We start from the raw sequence: 17,042 nt of genomic DNA on the forward strand, positions 1-17,042 counted from the left end.
ATCAAAAGTTCTTTCTGTGCTTGTGAAGGACTTTGATATTTTTTTCTTTTGTCTACAACGTTCTGTAATGAAGTTCAAGATTTTGAAAGAATGATGATCAATTATCTGTCGAAATAGTAATTTTCTCTGTAGGCATTGAATTCTAATATTAAATCTATACTTTATCACATGAGTCCTCTATACTTTATCAAATGAGACCCGCCAATCAATGCTCCAAAACTTCCATAATGCAAACAAAAAGCAAGAAAAGCATAAAGACGAAAGAAAATTCCCCCCAACGATTTTCATCGAGTTTCTCCACCATTCTGCGCAACATTGACTGGGCCCCAGTCATTTCAAGCCCGGGTTAATTTGGCGCGAAGTCTTGCGCCATAGATGTAAAAGACATAGGGAATTAAAACCATGCCAACACCAATGAATGCAAGAAGCCACGAGGCCCACTGCAAGCCGAGACGATCATACATTTGGGTTGTGAACAACGGGAAGGCAGCACCACCACCTGAGCGCAAGAAAACCTTGGCAGCTAGCGCAGAAGCCGCGTATTTCTGATATGAATCGATGATATAGTTGTTCACGGAATAGTAGCACAGAACCATACCGAATCCGAATGCAATACCTGACGAGGCAGGTCCCACCCAGATAATATGCTTGAAAGAGGTAGCGCCAAGCAAGAAGAATGCAATCGGGATGAATGGTGCACCAATTAGTGCGGCGATGAGCCGGTCTTCGGGGGTCGAAGCTCGTCTCTCGCAGATTTTTCGGAAATTCTTCTCGATGGCTGGGGTGATCATGAGAGAGAAAGCTGCGCCGATCAGAATGGGAATAAACATCAGCCCGATCTGACCGTCGTTGTAGTTGTACAGTTTGCCAAAGATAACAGGGTAGGCGAAGAAGAAGGCGTAGAGCATGGAGTAGATCAACACAATGTACATGCACATCAGGTCGAGGACGGGCTCCGTCATGATCATAGTGATGGGGCGAATCAAGCTAGTGCGAGCAATATCACGCATAGTAAGTTTCTTCTGCTCCTGCTCCGTGATAATGTTGGGGTTGCCGGTTTCTTTCCGTAGCTTGGCTGCGCGGCGCTTAAGGATGACGGGCGCATATGTCTCGGGGACAAGACCAATGATGATCATAACAACACCCGCGAAAGCCATATTTGTCCAGAAGAAGAGATCTAGGCGGCCGCTGCCGACATTGATCCAGCCGGTGACGATCGGGCCGATGACAGGACCACAGTATGGAGCGGCAGCAAAGTAAGCGATGGCCTCTCCTCTCTCTTCGATTCTCCAGATATCGGCGATAGTTCCACCCGCTAGTGAAAGGCCAGAACTTGAAAAGACACCGCAGAGGAAACGGCAGACCAGTAGACACCCGATGTTGGGCGCTAGAGCACAGGGGATGTTGAAGATAACATAGAGAGCCAAGGAGATGATGTAGACGGGTCTCCGACCAATGATTTCGGAAAGAGGTGACCATAGCAGAGGCCCAACGGCAAATCCACACACCATGATGGAGCAGGTCAAAATAGCGACCTCTAATGAGACGTTGTAGCGCTGTTGAATCAGGCCCAGGCCACCAGTGACGATAGACGAGCCGTATGCGATGCATACTACCAACCCTGACGCAACGAGGGTAACGTACCAACGATAGAAGACCGACCAATTATGCGGATGTTCGGGATCTCCGATGGTGAATGTCACAAATTCAGTGGCTTCTTTAGCCTTTTCAACGTCGGTGTCCTCGTCGAAGCGGGGGTGCCTGAGCGGCAGCTGGAGAGCGGACTTGCTCCAATGTGGTCTGGGGAACGAGACCAGTGTTGGTTTCGAGGACGTACTCGTCCGGGAACATAGGGTTGTCATTGCGTCCAACATAGGGGTAGTTGATATCAAGTGGTAAGGGCTGTTCTGGAATTTCAGAGTTGGGGCGATTATCTCGTGGTTGAGATTGGGGCCTAGGTTCGGCCATCTTGAGTTGAATAATGTGCAAGTATAGTACAAAGGTAGTACAATAGTCTATTTTTCAGGTACAAAGTGTCAGGGATTCACGGGCTACCGCGATATTTATAAGTAGACTGAATGTAAGGAGAGTCGCCCGTGTATGTGGTAGTATATACGTAATGCTTGCACGCCGACCAATCTCCGAGATAGACCGTGATGTATCAGATCTCCAGGGCGCTATTTCCAAGTGTGATAGGCCAAAAGGCAGTTGCATAGATGCCAGAACCAGCCTTGAGTCATTTTTTGCACATAGTTCAGCGGTAGCTTTGCTGCTCCCAGGGGCGAAACTCGGCGACAATCTCGGAGATGGTTCGGTACCGAGCAAATACCGAAGAGTATAATTCTTCAACACGGCTGCCAGTGTGATTGAACTATTCCAAACCATTGAGTCATATTACTAGACTCTGAAAACTTCTTGCGCATCTTGAAATGGCCCTTCCATTATGCGCCATTGCTTGTGCGATTCGCAAAAAGTATGAAAGATCTTATAGTGCATACGGTGCCGGGGTATTGCCAAGTTCTTTCATCGAGCGAAACCTGACAATTAAATGAGATAGCCATTCAAAAGTCTCCAATTAGCTCGAAGAAGAACCGTGCAACTTTCAAAATTGGAACACACAGTCTTGAGTCTTTACGAGCCACCGGAAGGGAGATCCGTATGGACCCAGGCTCTCCTGGGCTCGGCCTGGGTGGAGCTACAAGCATGAGCATCGGGCCGGTCAACTAGACCATGATAGGCAAACAACTAAACATCTGGGTCTACATACTGAAGATCATCTAGGGTTGAAGTATCTCAGAGACCTTATGCAATTGAGTACTGAATACGAATTAGGGATTGCGATGGCGGGGCATCGTGCAAGAAAAACCCCACCCAGGCAGTTCAATGTACAAACACGTGACAGTGGAAGGTCATCAACACCAATGAAGCTTACTGCTAACATGTATACTGTAGCTTGAAGAAGCGAAGCATCACCGAATACTTTTCCAGATTCAGTGCTTTTTGATCTAGCTCAAGATCTACAGAAATTAGCGTGAAGTCTTTGGCTACCGCGGTTTGAGGCGATAGAAAGGCTTATCGGAGCTTATCGCCACTCCGGGTCGACTATCGCGTCATGGCAACATCTTCAGACTCCCCAACAATGGCATCCTTTCGGTCGCTTCGTGCGAAGTACGCCTCGCTTTTGAGACAATTCGCGGCTTCCACCAGAGATTTGGAAGTCCTCACCAGTGTCTCTACTGAGCCAAATTCTCCCGCAAAGACCCTATATGTGTTGGACTCGTCCTTCAACCCCCCAACATTCGCCCATCTCCGCATTGCCAGCACAGCTCTCTTAGAAAGACCCGACCCAAGCTCCCGATTGCTCCTTCTTCTAGCAACACAGAATGCCGACAAGGCGACGAAACCTGCGCCTTTCGAAGACCGGCTCGCCATGATGGAGCTATTCGCGCACGACTTGCGCACACACCTGGCAAACACAAAGGCAAACATGGCCTCTTCCGAGCCCACCGAGGAACTAGTATACATTCCCTCAATTGACATAGGCGTGACGAAAAAACCCTATTTTGTTGATAAAGCTGCGGCAATCGAGGCATGCGATATCTACCCCTCTCCGCTGGAACAGGTCCATCTTACAGGATACGATACGTTGATTCGTATCCTCAATCCCGAATACTATCCTCCGGAGCATAACTTGGAGCCTCTTGTTCCTCTCTTCTCGAAACATCGATTGCGTGTGACGTTGCGACCGAGTGATGAGTGGGGTACCAAAGATGAACAGAGAGAGTTCGTCGACAGCATTGCCCGTGGTGATATGGAGAAGAACGGCGTCCGCAGAGAATGGGCACAGCGAATTACACTTGTTAATGGAAGGGCTCCAGGTGCACCTTCCGTTAGCTCTACAAAAGCACGCCAGGCAATGCAGTCTGCTGTGGAGGATCTGGATTGGCTTGTTCCAGAGAACGTGAAGCAATTCGTTTCGTCCGAAAAGCCGTACTCTGAAGACCCAAAGACCTGAAGACTCTCGATAAGTCTATTGTTGTAAATAGTCAATTGTATAGTATACTCCACCGCGTAAGCGTCACCAAAACAAGACAATATGTTACAATAAAACATTTAGATAGCATGAACGCCTCGTATATCGATGTCGATACCGTTTCATCACCCCCCTGCGCATTCGACCCAGCCGTTTTTGATAAATCATACACTCCGCGATGTGAGAGGAGCATCGCGTGACCACCGTGCGTATACTTATTTCCGGTCTTCCTCTTCCTCGCGCTTGCCAAGCGTATAAGCCAGACCACCTCCGATCATGTTCACCAAGCAAAGACCCATAGTCATGCCGCGGACAATTCCGCGAGGTCCGAGCTTCTTTGCGAACGCCTGTCGTCGCCGACCGGCTAGGAGCAGGTACAATCCGGACCAGGCGGCTTGAATCCCGGCACTGTCTGTCTTGAATCCTTGTATATTCGCGTAGCTGGTGAAAAGCAGGACAGGAGGGAAGAGCATGGGGAACAACTGGAAGGGACGGGCATGTTGCGCGAAGATTAGCGAGGCGAGCACCGTGGGCGGGAATGAGTTTTCTGATCGCAAAGTGTTAGCTTTGTTCGGCATCTCGCAATTCGCTAGGACTCTTGGACGCGCATCGCTGGACATTGAGGTCTGAAAGGGCTGAAACAGCCGAAGACGTACCGCCCCAGGCTCTAAACCGCTGCACGAGCGTCTTCTTGGTCTCTTCGATAGAGGAATCCGCCATGTTGGATCGGGTGTCGTTCAAGTTTTGACAGGCAGGAATGAATGTTTCAAGAACAACTGAGTGGATTGAGAGTCTCTCGCTATACCAGGTTCAGGTGGGTTGTCACGGCGAATTGGGAGGGGGACGGATGAAGTTGAAGTCCGTATACCACGGATAAGCGCAACTGGCGTTTATCCGCTTGGCGAAGACACCTAACCTTTCCCTTTGCGCCTTCTCCCGAGTCAACCACGCTCTTTGTTCGCATTTAAATCTCCACGCCAGCGATTACTTGCTTGAATTTTTGCATCAACTACTTGTCTGTCGTGGGGGATCGGGCTCCCCTTTTTGCGCCGCCCTACGCCACCCTTCCAATCTCATCCTCGCTCCCTCCGACCCCTCAGCGCCGTCTGCGATATCTTTTCTGCATCGTCGACCATAATGCCATCTGCGAAGGCTTCGGGATCTGATGCCAATGGTGCGGGCTCCGCGAGATCGCGCGACCACAAGCAGGGCAACCAGAACGCAACTTGGACACCCGAACAGGAGGCGGCAGCCCTGCGAATCAAAAAATGCTCCGCGAGCGCTTTCTACGAGATTCTGGCGATCGACAAAACTGCAAACACCGCACAGATAAAGAAGGCGTATTATAAACAAAGTCTGTTGTCACATCCAGACAAGAACAAACATCCAGACGCGGCGGAAGCTTTCAAAAGTGAGTGTTAATTAGATTGGTGAACACTCGAATCGACTTTTAACATCTCGAGGCAGAGGTTGCGTACGCATTCGAGATCCTCAACGATGACAATAAGAGGAGCATATACGATCAGACCGGAGTCGACCCCAACGCCAAACACGCCCCGGGCCCAGCGGCCGGTTCTGGATTCGGCGGTGGGCGATCAGCAGGAGGAGGAGGAGGTGCTCAGTATGCTACAGAAATCTCACCAGAAGAATTGTTCGCTCGCTTTTTCAACGGAGGATTCGGAGGAATGGGTGGTGGTAGTCCGTTCGATGGGCCATTTGGTATGATCTATCCCGCATGATCCCGGCACTTTTCTTAACTAACCTGACGTCCCAGGTGGTCCTCAATTTGTGTTCAATATGGGAGGTGGCGGCCCGGGCATTCGTATGCATCAGTTTGGAGGAGGTGTTCCCCGCCGCAGACCTCGCCCAACCGCTGACGGCCAGTCCGAGCCTCCAGTTGACGGCTGGGGTCTTGTTCGCCAGCTACTACCTCTCCTCCTTCTTTTCGTGCTTCCCCTTCTTTCCTCTCTCTTCTCCGGTCCTTCGACCACGGCCGGTCCGACATACCGATTCGGCAACCCTGCAACCCCGCACACCATGGGCCGCACAACGCCCAAGCTTGACCTCAGGTACTATGTCAATCCAGTGGACGTGGAGGACTTTAGTCAGCGGAAATTCCGTCAGCTCGATCAGCGTGTGGAGCTGGATTATGTGTCATCACTCAAGCATGACTGTGACCGCGAGGTCAACGCTCGCGAGCGGATGATCCAGGAAGCCCAGGGGTGGTTCTTCCCTGATATTGAGAAGATGAAGGAGGCGCGGGCTATGGAGTTGACGCATTGCCGGATGTTAGACTCACTCAGGGGGAAGTACTAAGGACTAATTCGGGCTTCACGGTCTATCTCATTCTCATTCCACTTCCATTCTCGTTTTGCTCTATTCTTTCCAGGTGTCGATATCACATGTGCGATGGGCGGCGTCTTTGGGTCTCATGATCTTTCTGTTGTACATCGACTCTCAATGCATTTGGTCTCCGTGACTCGTTCGAATACTTTGATGGTGAATCCGTCGGGGCCACTCCTTTTGCTGAGAGTGTATATTATACTGATTTCAACAATGAACGATTTTATTCATAAGAAGTGCAAAATGCAGGCCGTCAAATACGTCGTTCGATAGGACATTGATTAAAGTACCAAGCAGCATAAAAATGTTTGAATCTGATGCCATGCAAATCTGCTTAGTCAAGACGCATCATTCGAACATGCGGGAGAATCTCGGGGACCACGACCGAACCTCCAGTTGCTTCCTTCGTTTCCCCTCCTCTTGCAACGTCCTTTGACCGGAGCTGGAAATTATCACCTACGGAGACTTTCCCTGGGCGATCTCCGCCCTGTATCGGTGTCTGATCGTATCGCCCTGGTGGCTCTCGTTCTCCCCGGCTTTCACTCAGACGCCGCGCTTCTCTGTATTTAACCTGCATTCCACAGAAACACCTGACTACACTTCGCGGTGTGAAAAGCAGAGGCACTCTTCCCCCCAATATGTCGGACAGCCTCTCTGATGCGGAGAAGGTCAGTAAATTACCTTTTCCACTACAGAGTTAAAACGGTCTACTCCGCAGCTGCTGATCAGATATATCTCGTGTGCTTCAGATCCGCAACAAGCGCCTAGCAAAGCTCTCCAACCCAACGCCAACTTCACCAGCTGATGGCCCTGCCGACTCGTCTGCGAACACCTCGAGCCCCTCTCCTACCCAGTCGCCTTTGTCCGCACCCAATTCATCCGAGCCACAAAATGGGCCAGCCTCCACGACACAGACACCAGGATTCTCGGAAGGCAAGCGGATAAAGATCACTCCTGCGGCTTCTGCTTCCGAGAAACCTCGGTCTCCTGCGCCCTCGTCGCCCGCAACCCCTCCTCCGATAAAGCAGGAGAGCATCGAGTCTTTTGAGGACCGCACATTGGGCGCAGTTTTCAGGCTGGCCCTGAAGCAGGATTCACAGCGTGATATAAATGGGCAGCGGATATTCCTCCCAGGGCTGCAGAGCGAGCTGCAGAGTGAGGGTAAGGAGCTCCTTATCCAAACGTCTATCCTGGATCAGGCACTGCTGGAGGCTGCATCGAACCAAGAGCAGCGGCGTCCGCTTGACTACTTGCTACCGTGCTGGAAGCGCATCACAAAACTTCACAAAGGCTTCCGGAAGGCACGAGAGGATGACCCGAAGTTCCAGGTGCTATGCGAGGCGCGACGCCTTTGCATGAGCTACTGCATTTTCGCCATCACGATGCCCGAGATGTTTGGGCTGGACTCTCCCGAGCGATCTCCATTAGCGCAATATCTTTTATTGGATCCAGAAGATGACAAAGGCATTGATTTTGACTTTATCAGCGAGGCTGTAAAACGGTTTGACGAGGACGAGAGCGTTAAGCCTGCTTTCATTGCGGCAGTAGAGGAATTAAGCGCTGAGCTATCCTCAATGAACGCCAATGATGACTACAAACCCTACTGCACGGCGCTGCGCAACCTTGTGCGTCATTCGGCTATTGCCGCCGCTATCACAGAGTCCTCCATTTTCAACGCTTCGAGAGATTCAGCTAAGTTCGAGAAGGAAACTCTTCTGGGACCGTGGTTCCATCTGTCGCCCCTTCAATCCAACGTGACCATGTCATTCTTCTCCAGCCCAAAAACTAGAGACCAGGGGTATATCTCGAATGCCCAGCGATCTCTTCGCATGACACAACAAATAATCAGCTCGGATCTTCTTGATGTCATCAATCATATGATCCGTGCTTCCAAAGAAGCCCGGGATCGAGTCTTGGACTGGTTCGCTACCGCGTTGAACATCAACCATAAGCGACGGGCTATGCAAGTCGACCCTACGCAAGTCTCATCTGATGGATTCATGTTCAATATTACCACATGCCTGGACCAGCTCTGCGAGCCGTTCATGGACGCGAGTTTCAGTAAAATCGATAGGATCGACGCCGAGTACCTCCACCGGAACTCTCGAGTGGACATGCGTGATGAAACCAAGATCAACGCAGATCAACATGCTTCAGATGCCTTTTATTCCAACAAAGCCGAAGGAACCTCTAACTTTATCACAGAGATCTTCTTCTTGACGGTTGCCGCCCACCACTACGGCAGCGAATCGTTGACTTCCAAGTTGGAACAACTCGAGAAGGATCTGCGACACATGGAATCTACCGTAACTAAGTTCGAGCTCGAACGACACAGGTGGATGAGCAACCCCATGCAACTTCGAGTATATGAACAAGCCCTCAAAAAGTACAAGGACAAACTTGATCTGGGCCTCGCGCTGAAGTACAGTCTGCAGGGTGTGCTCTTTGACGACCAGTGGCAGGGTCGCTCAATGATGTTCATGCGGTACGTCACCGTATGGCTACTGAGACTTGTTTCGGGCGTGAACTTCCCCAAGCAACAGATCGCTTTGCCTCTGCCCGAAGAGCAGCCCGAGGTCTTCAAATGTCTGCCTGAGTATTTCCTGGAGGACATTGTCAGCAACTTCAAATTCATCATGTGGTGTATGCCCCAAATCATCACTGCCACGCAAGGTGATGAGCTCGTGATGCTCTGCATTGCATTCCTCGAAAGCTCAGCATACATCAAGAACCCATACCTGAAGGCCGGTCTGGTTTCCATTCTGTTCCGCGGAACCTGGCCCCGCCCTGGCGGTGCAAGTGGCGTTCTTGTAGACTTGCTAAACTCGATGCCATTCGCCAACGAATATCTATTACATGCTGTAATGAAATTCTACATCGAAGCAGAACATACTGGCACGCACACTCAGTTCTTTGACAAGTTCAACATTCGTTACGAGATTTTCCAGATCATTAAGTGTATCTGGCCCAACACTCTGTACCGCGAAAAGTTATCCATCCAGGCAAGCGAGAACCTGGACTTTTTCGTTCGGTTTGTCAACCTGCTTCTCAACGACGTGACGTATGTGCTCGATGAGTCTTTCGGTGCATTCAAGACCATCAATACCACCCAGATAGAGCTTGCGCGGGAAGGCAGCTCGATGGATCAGACCACTCGGCAACAACGCGAAGAGCACCTTTCATCTGCGCAGCGAAGTGCCAAGTCATACATGCAGCTTACCAATGAGACGGTTGCCATGCTCAAGCTTTTCACAGAGGCACTGGCAGACTCATTCACCATGCCGGAGATTGTCCAGCGTCTGGCTGACATGCTGGATTATAACCTCGATGCCATGGTTGGCCCGAAGAGCTCCACCCTGCGCGTGGATAACCTGCAAGAGTACGGGTTCAATCCCCGAGCTCTTCTCAGCGAAATCACCGACGTGTATCTCAACTTGATGGCCAAGCCAAACTTTATTACAGCAGTAGCCCGTGACGGACGTTCCTATAAGCCCGCGAACTTTGAGAAGGCTGCTGAGATCTTGCGCAAGTGGTCGCTGAAATCACCGGAAGAGATGCGCCGCTGGAGTCAGCTTCAGAAGAAAGTTGTCGAGGCCAAGGCACTTGATGACCAGGCCGAGGAGGATCTTGGCGAGATTCCTGATGAGTTCCTCGGTGCGTTAACTCTTATTGCCTCTATCCCTGAAGCTATTGCTAATTGTCTGACTAGACCCCCTTATGTACACCCTCATGGAAGATCCCGTCATTCTGCCCAACTCCAGGATGTCAATTGATCGGGACACCATCCGCACACACTTGCTCAGCGATCCCCACGATCCCTTCAACCGTGTTCCCTTGAAGATGGAGGACGTCATACCCGGTAAGACCCTAGTCGCAGATCCGCCCCAAATGCATTGCTAACCTCACCAGACACGGCACTCAAGGCTAGAATTGACGCATTTGTCAGCGAGAAGACTGGCAAGAAGGCATTGGAGCCAATGGACACCTCGGCTGGTTAGGAGTATTTGCTGGAAGTAAATAGTTTTGAGATCCAATGCAAACCGATAGATGTAGCCCATCATGACCGCCTTCCTCTTTGGGCCGGTTACATCACCGTCCTGTTTACGCTTTGCCCTTTGACCCGGGCAGTCCTATATTCACTTGTAGATTTCTCTTTCTTCATTGCTCTCTCCAATACTCCTATTTCATTTTCGGATTACCATGGGAGCATCCGTCTCTACCATTTGGGCCTCACTGCCTCCACCGGCTGAGTTTTTCCCTCCTAGCCCAGCAGCCTACACAACCCTACTCACGACCTTCCAATACTTCCCCGTTGTAAGTATCACAAAAGTCCCAAAAACCTCATCGATACCTTACCTTAACAACATAATAGTGCACGATCTTCCAATGGCTGCTCTCCTGGCACCCAGCTGGCAAAACCAGTTTGAAAAACTCAAGCTTGAACATTCCAGGCCGGATTGCATGGTCGGCAATGGAGATTGTCGGCCCTATCAATCTAATGTACAATCTCTCACTTGGCTCGCCATCATTCTCTGAGCTTCCAGCATCAAACCAGCTCATCGCCGCTCTCTATTGCATCCACTACTTCAACCGGGGCATCATCTCCCCTTTCTTCTCAGCACCCAGCATGTCCCCTATCCATGCATCCGTCATGACTAGCGCCATGGTATTCAACTGGCTAAATTCCTCCTGTATTGCAGGCTGGGTGCGCGGATATGCCATCTCGATCCCAGGCTTCAAGACAGATGGCACAGGCGCATTGGCTACTTCCCTCTCCTCCCCCCCCCCCCTTGCTTGAGACCCTCGCCCTCATTGGCATTGTACTCTTTGTCATCGGCATGGCAGGAAACATCTACTCCGAAACCGCTCTCTTCCGCTTCAGACGAGAAGAAGCTGAGAAACGAGCCGCTAAGAAATTGGACTCCCAGACTCCCGCTGGCGATGGCAAATACCATAAGGTTTACGTGATCCCACCGGTCCAGGGCGTGTTTCGGTATATCTTGTACCCGCATTATGTCTTTGAGTGGATTGAGTGGACTGGATTTGCCTTGGCTGGTACAGCTGTGTTTCCTCTGGCTGCGTTTGCGAAGACGAATGTTGCCAGTGCTGGTGCTAGCGTCGGCGTTGCGCCTCAGATGTATCCTGCGCCGTGGGTCATGCCTGCTGTCTGGGCTGCTGACAAGTATGGCTTGCCGCTCCCATTACCTGCTGTGTTGTTTGCGATAAATGCAGTTGCAAATATGCTACCTCATGCTCGCTGGGGACGTAAGTGGTATGTTGAGAAGTTCGGGGCGAAGGGTGTTGCGGGGCGTGGGGCTGTTGTGCCGTGGTGCTCGTGGATGTGAGCTTCAAAGACGATGTCTTTTGAAAACACCGTAGCCTGAGAGCAAAAAAGTGATGGATTCGAGGCCTTCAATTTTTTTCCTCTCTCTGGATAGAATATACTGTGTCGCAAGTCTCTCAACTCCAATTCCCTGATCTTCAGCATAACTTGGCTTGTACATTTGATGTGTATATGATGATCCCATTCCTCAACTGAGGAGTGAATTTCAGTCTTACTGTTGAGATTCAATCTAGGAAACCTTTCATGCACCTATTGTAGTCATGTCCGCTCTTGCTAAGGGTTATTATCATGAGGATCGGGGTAGTCGCCATTGCCATGGATCCCAAGACAAGGGAAGTGCTACATCATCTCAGCAGCTTCTTGTATTTGCACAATCAACTTCACAGTTGGTTTCGGCCCAAAGCAGACAATAAAGTGACATTAATAATCAATACTTGAAACAAAGTACGCGTCGACACCACCACCCTTTCTTGGCCAAGGCTTGGTACCCTCGCGTTCCGAATAGTCGAATAATGTTGAATCACTTTCCCCAAATTATTATTAATCCTCATGTTATTAATCTGTGGACTGATATGAGAAGCCCTCCACTTAACATTTCCAGACCATTTGATCGCATCGTATGAAAAGTATGACCGGTCATCTTCTTTCGATTGATCAGTCTTATCTCAGTCTTGTTTTTCATGCGTTCCAAAACCTATGATATCTATATTGATACCATGGGGCTCTGTTCCAACCACTAAATATCCCCGTCAAATGTGTCCTCTTTGCGTTTCTTACCCCTAGGTCACGGACCGTTTAGGAAAAAGAAAAGAAAAAGACGCAAAAAGGAAACGTCAGCTGCATGATTCGAACATGCGCCCGCGAACGGAATTGATATCGAGAATTCGAGTCAATCGCCTTAACCACTCGGCCAAACTGACGGATTTATTCATCCAAATTCTCAAAAATAACAATATGAAAGTGGGCCTAAATCACCCAATTCATGCCCCATAATCTTCCTCAACATGCGGGCGGTGAAGCCAATCCATCACACCACGTGATCACTACGGATTTGCCCGTATCCGCCCTCGAATTTCCAGCCCATCGATTATCCAGACCATTCACCCCCGGGACGTCGAGCAAAATGGCGAAGAAAGGTATAACATTCCGCATCGTAGCCCTGAAATCTTCCCCTCCAGCACCCCATCATACCCATTCGTGCCCACGCTCATGCCCTGACGCCGCAACACCCGTTCCCCGGAGCCGACTGCTAACACCCTTTCCCTAATAGCGAAGTCACGCACCATTGCCGTCCGGCTGATTTCAATGGCCATGACGGGCTACTACCGCACAATGATGCGCCCCCGTGTGCACCGACCCCTCAGCATGCTCAAGTACGACCCCGTCGTGAAGAAGAAGGTGCTGTTCCTCGAGGCGACCAAGGGTGGAAAGGCGAAATAATCGACGTTATCTTCTCTCGCTTGGTGTCGACGATAAAAGCCGGAGGAACATTCAATTCGCACTCGGTTTTCGCGGCCTCAACAACGACTTGTGCCTTTCGGAGGTCTTGACCTCTGCACCCCCGACTACGACCCGAACTCGAACTTTGGAAACGGCAATCGTTGCACAGGCATGTGTGGAGCCTGTATAAATTCTTGTGTACATTATATCCTGGGAAGAGTAGGGCTGCATCCCTGCACTTGACTGCTCTGCAGTGGACTTCTCTTTGATGGAGCATTACGTCTGGCGTTTTAGAGCATAAGTGCTTTGGGTTTCGCAACTGAAAAATCAAATTCAATTCCACTTCATAATTGCATTATCTTGGATATCAATGGTTGGATCAACATAAGGCGCAGCGGTAAGACTGAAGGGACATGGTTGGATCATCTGATAATGAGACTTGGACAAAGCAAAATAAGGAAAACATGTATACTATCACATGGGCCGGATTGCTGCTGTTAGTATTGTACGCTTCAGGGTGGGTGCTGACGAAATAGCGATATGCGAAAGTCAGTTCTTGTCTTGCATCGTTGGCCTAAGTGGTTTCAGCCCTCTTGGCTGAACCGAGCATCATAGTGTTCACCTGGTGATGCTTGTCAGTATACAAGGCATTAGTGGGGCAAGTGGATCAGCTCGCATACCTCGTGAACGGCGTCGGCCACGACTGCGGGTGTTTGGCTTGCTAGCAAGATGAACTCCGCTGCTCGCAGAGACAAGGCCCTTTGGGCTAGTCGACCGCTCGGTGATGGACGGCCGCGCAGGACCAGTGGATTGCTCCTGTTGAATTCTGGTAGATGTTGTGTGAACACGACTGTAAGTGAATTTGTGGAGGTGCTTAGATGATTTGTTACGGTGGTTCTCCACGTCATCCTGGGCTTGTAGCGGACCAGAATTTGTCCTGGTAGTCGTTTTGGAGTCTTTCCCGGAGGGCACTGCATCAAAATTGACGGCCTTTCGCTTCCTGTGCACTCGAGATTGGCCTGAATCTCCTGGAATGTCAAGAAAGCGCTGTTCGTCCTTCCCTGACCGTGGCACATCATGTGCTGGTGGGGTATTTTCAAGATTGACCTGGGGCCCCTTGATGCTTTTCACAGCAGGCGACGGCGGGGCTGATTCGTCTGTGATGAAAAGCATTGCAAAGTCAGTCGGATCATCGTACGGCCACGGGTCTATATCTGGAGATATCCTGTTCTCAAAAGCTGCAAAAGGCACAATATTGGTGGGACGTTCCGGTGGGTTGTTTGCCCCGTCCTTGGATGCCAATGCGCTCTCAAGTTCTTGAACCTTGTCTTCGGCTTGTTTGAGTTGCTCCCGAATATCGCTTTTCTCGGTTGCCGACGCGGTCTCCAATTCCTGATACTGTTCGATGAGCATTGCTTGAGAATCCAGCTTAGCCATTGCCTCGGAACAGGATGCGGTGAGCTCTTGAATCTGCTGCTCTGTCTCCTCAACCTGAGTTTGAAAGAAATTAGCAGAGGCCGAGAGAAATGAGGCGCATCATGTACTAATGCCTCACGATCTCTACGCTGCGCATCAACAATACTTTGAGCTTCCATCTGAAAGTTGTGAGCGCAATTATCAGCAAGCAATCCAATTTAGCGCTCACCAAGGAATCACGAATAGCCCCGAGCTGGGCAAGGACCTCTTTAGATCCATCCTCAAGATCATCCTTCTCCTTCTGGACTCTCTGAAGCTTTTGCTTGTATTCTTGGTTAATGCGATCATTTGATGCGGTAAATTCCGCGATGAGCTCATGTCGAATCTTCTGTTCAGCCAACGCGGCTTCGCCTTGCAAAGCAAGCTTTTCGGTTTCGATTGTGCGGTTGAGGATTTCGGCTTTTTGACATTCTGCAGTGGCTTCTGTCAATGATTGTTGGATTGCAAGTTTTTGTGCTTCGCTTTGATCGAGTCGCTGAAGGAGAGATGTGGTCTTGAGTGAAGTGTCTTGAAGTTGAAGCTGCAGCTGAGTGTTCTCGGCGTACTTGTTCGACAGCTCCAATTCCAGACCAGGACTGGATGGTTGAATTTGCGCATCGGCTAGCTTCTCACAAAACCTGCGAAGGTCCTCGAGTAGACTGCTTTCAGTGGTCGTCAAAGACTGGACGGAAGCATCAAGGGTGCTCAGTGTAGGCTCTATGACCGCGAGTCTTCCCTTCAGACTCTCAAAGGAGTGCTTGCAATTACCAAGCTGGTGCAGCAGAGTTGATTCAGCACCGAGATGTCGCTCAATCAAATGCATGTGTTCTTGGACTTTCCCAGACACATTTGCGTTGGATATAGTACCTTCCTCGATACTGGAGGCAAGTTGAGTTGAGATTGTGTCCAAGCTGATTCTCAAGATTAATGTATGACTACCGGGGTCGCTGGAAGATAGAACACTTACCGAGAAACTGCATCATGCACGGTATTTGTGAAATCTTGGACTTCCATCCTCTCAGCGGTACATTTGTCACTCAATGTTTCAACCCATGTGCAAAGTTGATCGGCACATGTTCTGACCTCCGATAGAAGTGCATCTTTGGAGGCATTTGATTCCGCAGAAAGAGACTGGATCCCCGAGCTGACACTCTCTATCAACTTGCGCTGATCTTCTCTGATCAGAATTAATTGTCGGGTCTGACTTCGAGCATAATTTTGCACATAGAGCTCCAGGGTGGCAGATCGTTTTTTCTCTTTGGCCAACTCCGACTGGCTCAGGTCCCTCAAATCCTTCGCAGACTCTAGGCTTTGTCGAAGAACAGCAGCACGAGTCTCACTCTCTGAGAGTTGAAGTTTCTGTTCATCGATGATACCTTCTGCCCGCGCTGTTTGAACCCGAATGCCATCAATTGAGTGCAGAAGGCCGGACTTTTCTTTATCAAGCGACTCAATGGTGGCTTTGAATTTGTTTGACTCGTCGCGGAGAATCTCATGCTCTTTACCCAAGTCATTGACCACTTCCTTGAATTTACGAAGTTTTTCTTTCCAGTGGTCCATCTGGGCCCGACGATCCTTCGACTCTGCAACTGATTTTTGTAGCTTCTCATGATTCGCTTCCAATTGTTGCTTCAGGATTTCATTCTCATCTTTCAACCGAAGGTTCTGTTCTTCCATCAGACACTGAAGCTCGACTGTTGCAGTTTCTTGCTCTTCACGCTGCCTGATTCTCCGAATGAGAAGCTCGAAAAGTTTTTCTTCAGATGGCGGATTGGAGCCTGGCTTGCCAGGAAAAGAATGCTTTCGAGCAGGTCCGTCATCCTTCTGGTATTGTTGACGAGGCTTAGATACTCGATAGCGATTACTAGGGCGAATCGGTGGTTGCGAGGCTGGCGGAATTGAAGTTTCCGAATTGGTTCCCTCATATTGACCATGGGTCGGTCGAATTGAGCTTGCTTGGGATGTGTTGACCTTCGGATGATGAGCAGGAGAATCTTCTGGGACATGAAATGCAATGAAGGGACATACCTCAATGTTCATTTCAGCGCTGGGGCTCGTGGTAACTACGGTGTCAGCGAGTATTTTGTTTCCCATTGCCTGCTTCAATGACGGATCCTTCTGCGGGGCAGCCATTTCAGCAACCACCTTTAACTGGCTGTCAGAATTCGGTCTTGAAGTCCATATGGGATCACCCTGCCCCAATTGTAGCGCACTGTTCTCACCAGAATGTGCAAAACCTTCAGGCTGATGCTCGACGTTCGGCCTCGCAGGACTACGCACCAATGTTAGTCATGCCCTCAGCGAGTCTGAGTAGCCGTCACATACTGTTTCTTCAATACAGGAAACTGCGTTTCCCGTCCACTGTCCGCAATTGGGTCTTCGACTGTGGCCAAAGGCCAAGTTGAGTTGAGATTGATCATACCTTGC

General features: G+C 50.0%; 9 protein-coding genes across 9 annotated transcripts; 5 read left to right on the plus strand and 4 right to left on the minus strand.

The window, feature by feature from the left end:
* Positions 1 to 335: 335 nt before the first annotated feature.
* N7477_009750 (MFS transporter) lies at positions 336 to 1,968 on the minus strand (the record flags this gene model as incomplete). The annotated part of the gene is made up of 2 exons (XM_056971411.1): positions 336 to 1,800; positions 1,838 to 1,968. The coding sequence occupies 2 exons, from the start codon at positions 1,966 to 1,968 to the stop codon at positions 336 to 338; spliced, it is 1,596 nt and encodes a 531-aa protein (XP_056818390.1).
* A 1,171-nt stretch (positions 1,969 to 3,139) lies between these two features.
* N7477_009751 (nicotinate-nicotinamide nucleotide adenylyltransferase) lies at positions 3,140 to 4,015 on the plus strand (the record flags this gene model as incomplete). The annotated part of the gene is made up of 1 exon (XM_056971412.1): positions 3,140 to 4,015. The coding sequence occupies one exon, from the start codon at positions 3,140 to 3,142 to the stop codon at positions 4,013 to 4,015; it is 876 nt and encodes a 291-aa protein (XP_056818391.1).
* A 233-nt stretch (positions 4,016 to 4,248) lies between these two features.
* Positions 4,249 to 4,753, minus strand: N7477_009752 (uncharacterized protein; the record flags this gene model as incomplete). The annotated part of the gene is made up of 2 exons (XM_056971413.1): positions 4,249 to 4,622; positions 4,690 to 4,753. The coding sequence occupies 2 exons, from the start codon at positions 4,751 to 4,753 to the stop codon at positions 4,249 to 4,251; spliced, it is 438 nt and encodes a 145-aa protein (XP_056818392.1).
* A 417-nt stretch (positions 4,754 to 5,170) lies between these two features.
* N7477_009753 (J domain-containing protein) lies at positions 5,171 to 6,349 on the plus strand (the record flags this gene model as incomplete). Its single annotated transcript, XM_056971414.1, has 3 exons — positions 5,171 to 5,444; positions 5,501 to 5,752; positions 5,808 to 6,349. 3 exons carry the CDS (start codon positions 5,171 to 5,173, stop codon positions 6,347 to 6,349), a joined length of 1,068 nt encoding a protein of 355 aa, XP_056818393.1.
* Positions 6,350 to 7,014: 665 nt separating this feature from the next.
* Positions 7,015 to 10,374, plus strand: N7477_009754 (ubiquitin-ubiquitin ligase UFD2; the record flags this gene model as incomplete). Its single annotated transcript, XM_056971415.1, has 4 exons — positions 7,015 to 7,044; positions 7,126 to 10,030; positions 10,086 to 10,235; positions 10,286 to 10,374. The coding sequence occupies 4 exons, from the start codon at positions 7,015 to 7,017 to the stop codon at positions 10,372 to 10,374; spliced, it is 3,174 nt and encodes a 1,057-aa protein (XP_056818394.1).
* A 202-nt stretch (positions 10,375 to 10,576) lies between these two features.
* Positions 10,577 to 11,721, plus strand: N7477_009755 (3-oxo-5-alpha-steroid 4-dehydrogenase family protein; the record flags this gene model as incomplete). Its single annotated transcript, XM_056971416.1, has 3 exons — positions 10,577 to 10,690; positions 10,749 to 11,081; positions 11,131 to 11,721. 3 exons carry the CDS (start codon positions 10,577 to 10,579, stop codon positions 11,719 to 11,721), a joined length of 1,038 nt encoding a protein of 345 aa, XP_056818395.1.
* A 1,122-nt stretch (positions 11,722 to 12,843) lies between these two features.
* On the plus strand, positions 12,844 to 13,160 carry N7477_009756 (mitochondrial 54S ribosomal protein bL33m; the record flags this gene model as incomplete). The annotated part of the gene is made up of 2 exons (XM_056971417.1): positions 12,844 to 12,856; positions 12,991 to 13,160. The coding sequence occupies 2 exons, from the start codon at positions 12,844 to 12,846 to the stop codon at positions 13,158 to 13,160; spliced, it is 183 nt and encodes a 60-aa protein (XP_056818396.1).
* Positions 13,161 to 13,744: 584 nt separating this feature from the next.
* Positions 13,745 to 15,438, minus strand: N7477_009757 (uncharacterized protein; the record flags this gene model as incomplete). Its single annotated transcript, XM_056971418.1, has 3 exons — positions 13,745 to 13,782; positions 13,841 to 14,651; positions 14,806 to 15,438. 3 exons carry the CDS (start codon positions 15,436 to 15,438, stop codon positions 13,745 to 13,747), a joined length of 1,482 nt encoding a protein of 493 aa, XP_056818397.1.
* A 140-nt stretch (positions 15,439 to 15,578) lies between these two features.
* N7477_009758 (uncharacterized protein) lies at positions 15,579 to 16,748 on the minus strand (the record flags this gene model as incomplete). Its single annotated transcript, XM_056971419.1, has 1 exon — positions 15,579 to 16,748. One exon carries the CDS (start codon positions 16,746 to 16,748, stop codon positions 15,579 to 15,581), a length of 1,170 nt encoding a protein of 389 aa, XP_056818398.1.
* Between the last annotated feature and the right edge of the window lie 294 nt (positions 16,749 to 17,042).

The sequence above is a fragment of the Penicillium maclennaniae genome (assembly GCF_028827695.1).
Source record: "Penicillium maclennaniae strain IBT 15551 chromosome Unknown utg000008l:1.0-3552695.0:1.0-3555053.0, whole genome shotgun sequence".
Classification (NCBI taxonomy): domain Eukaryota; kingdom Fungi; phylum Ascomycota; class Eurotiomycetes; order Eurotiales; family Aspergillaceae; genus Penicillium; species Penicillium maclennaniae.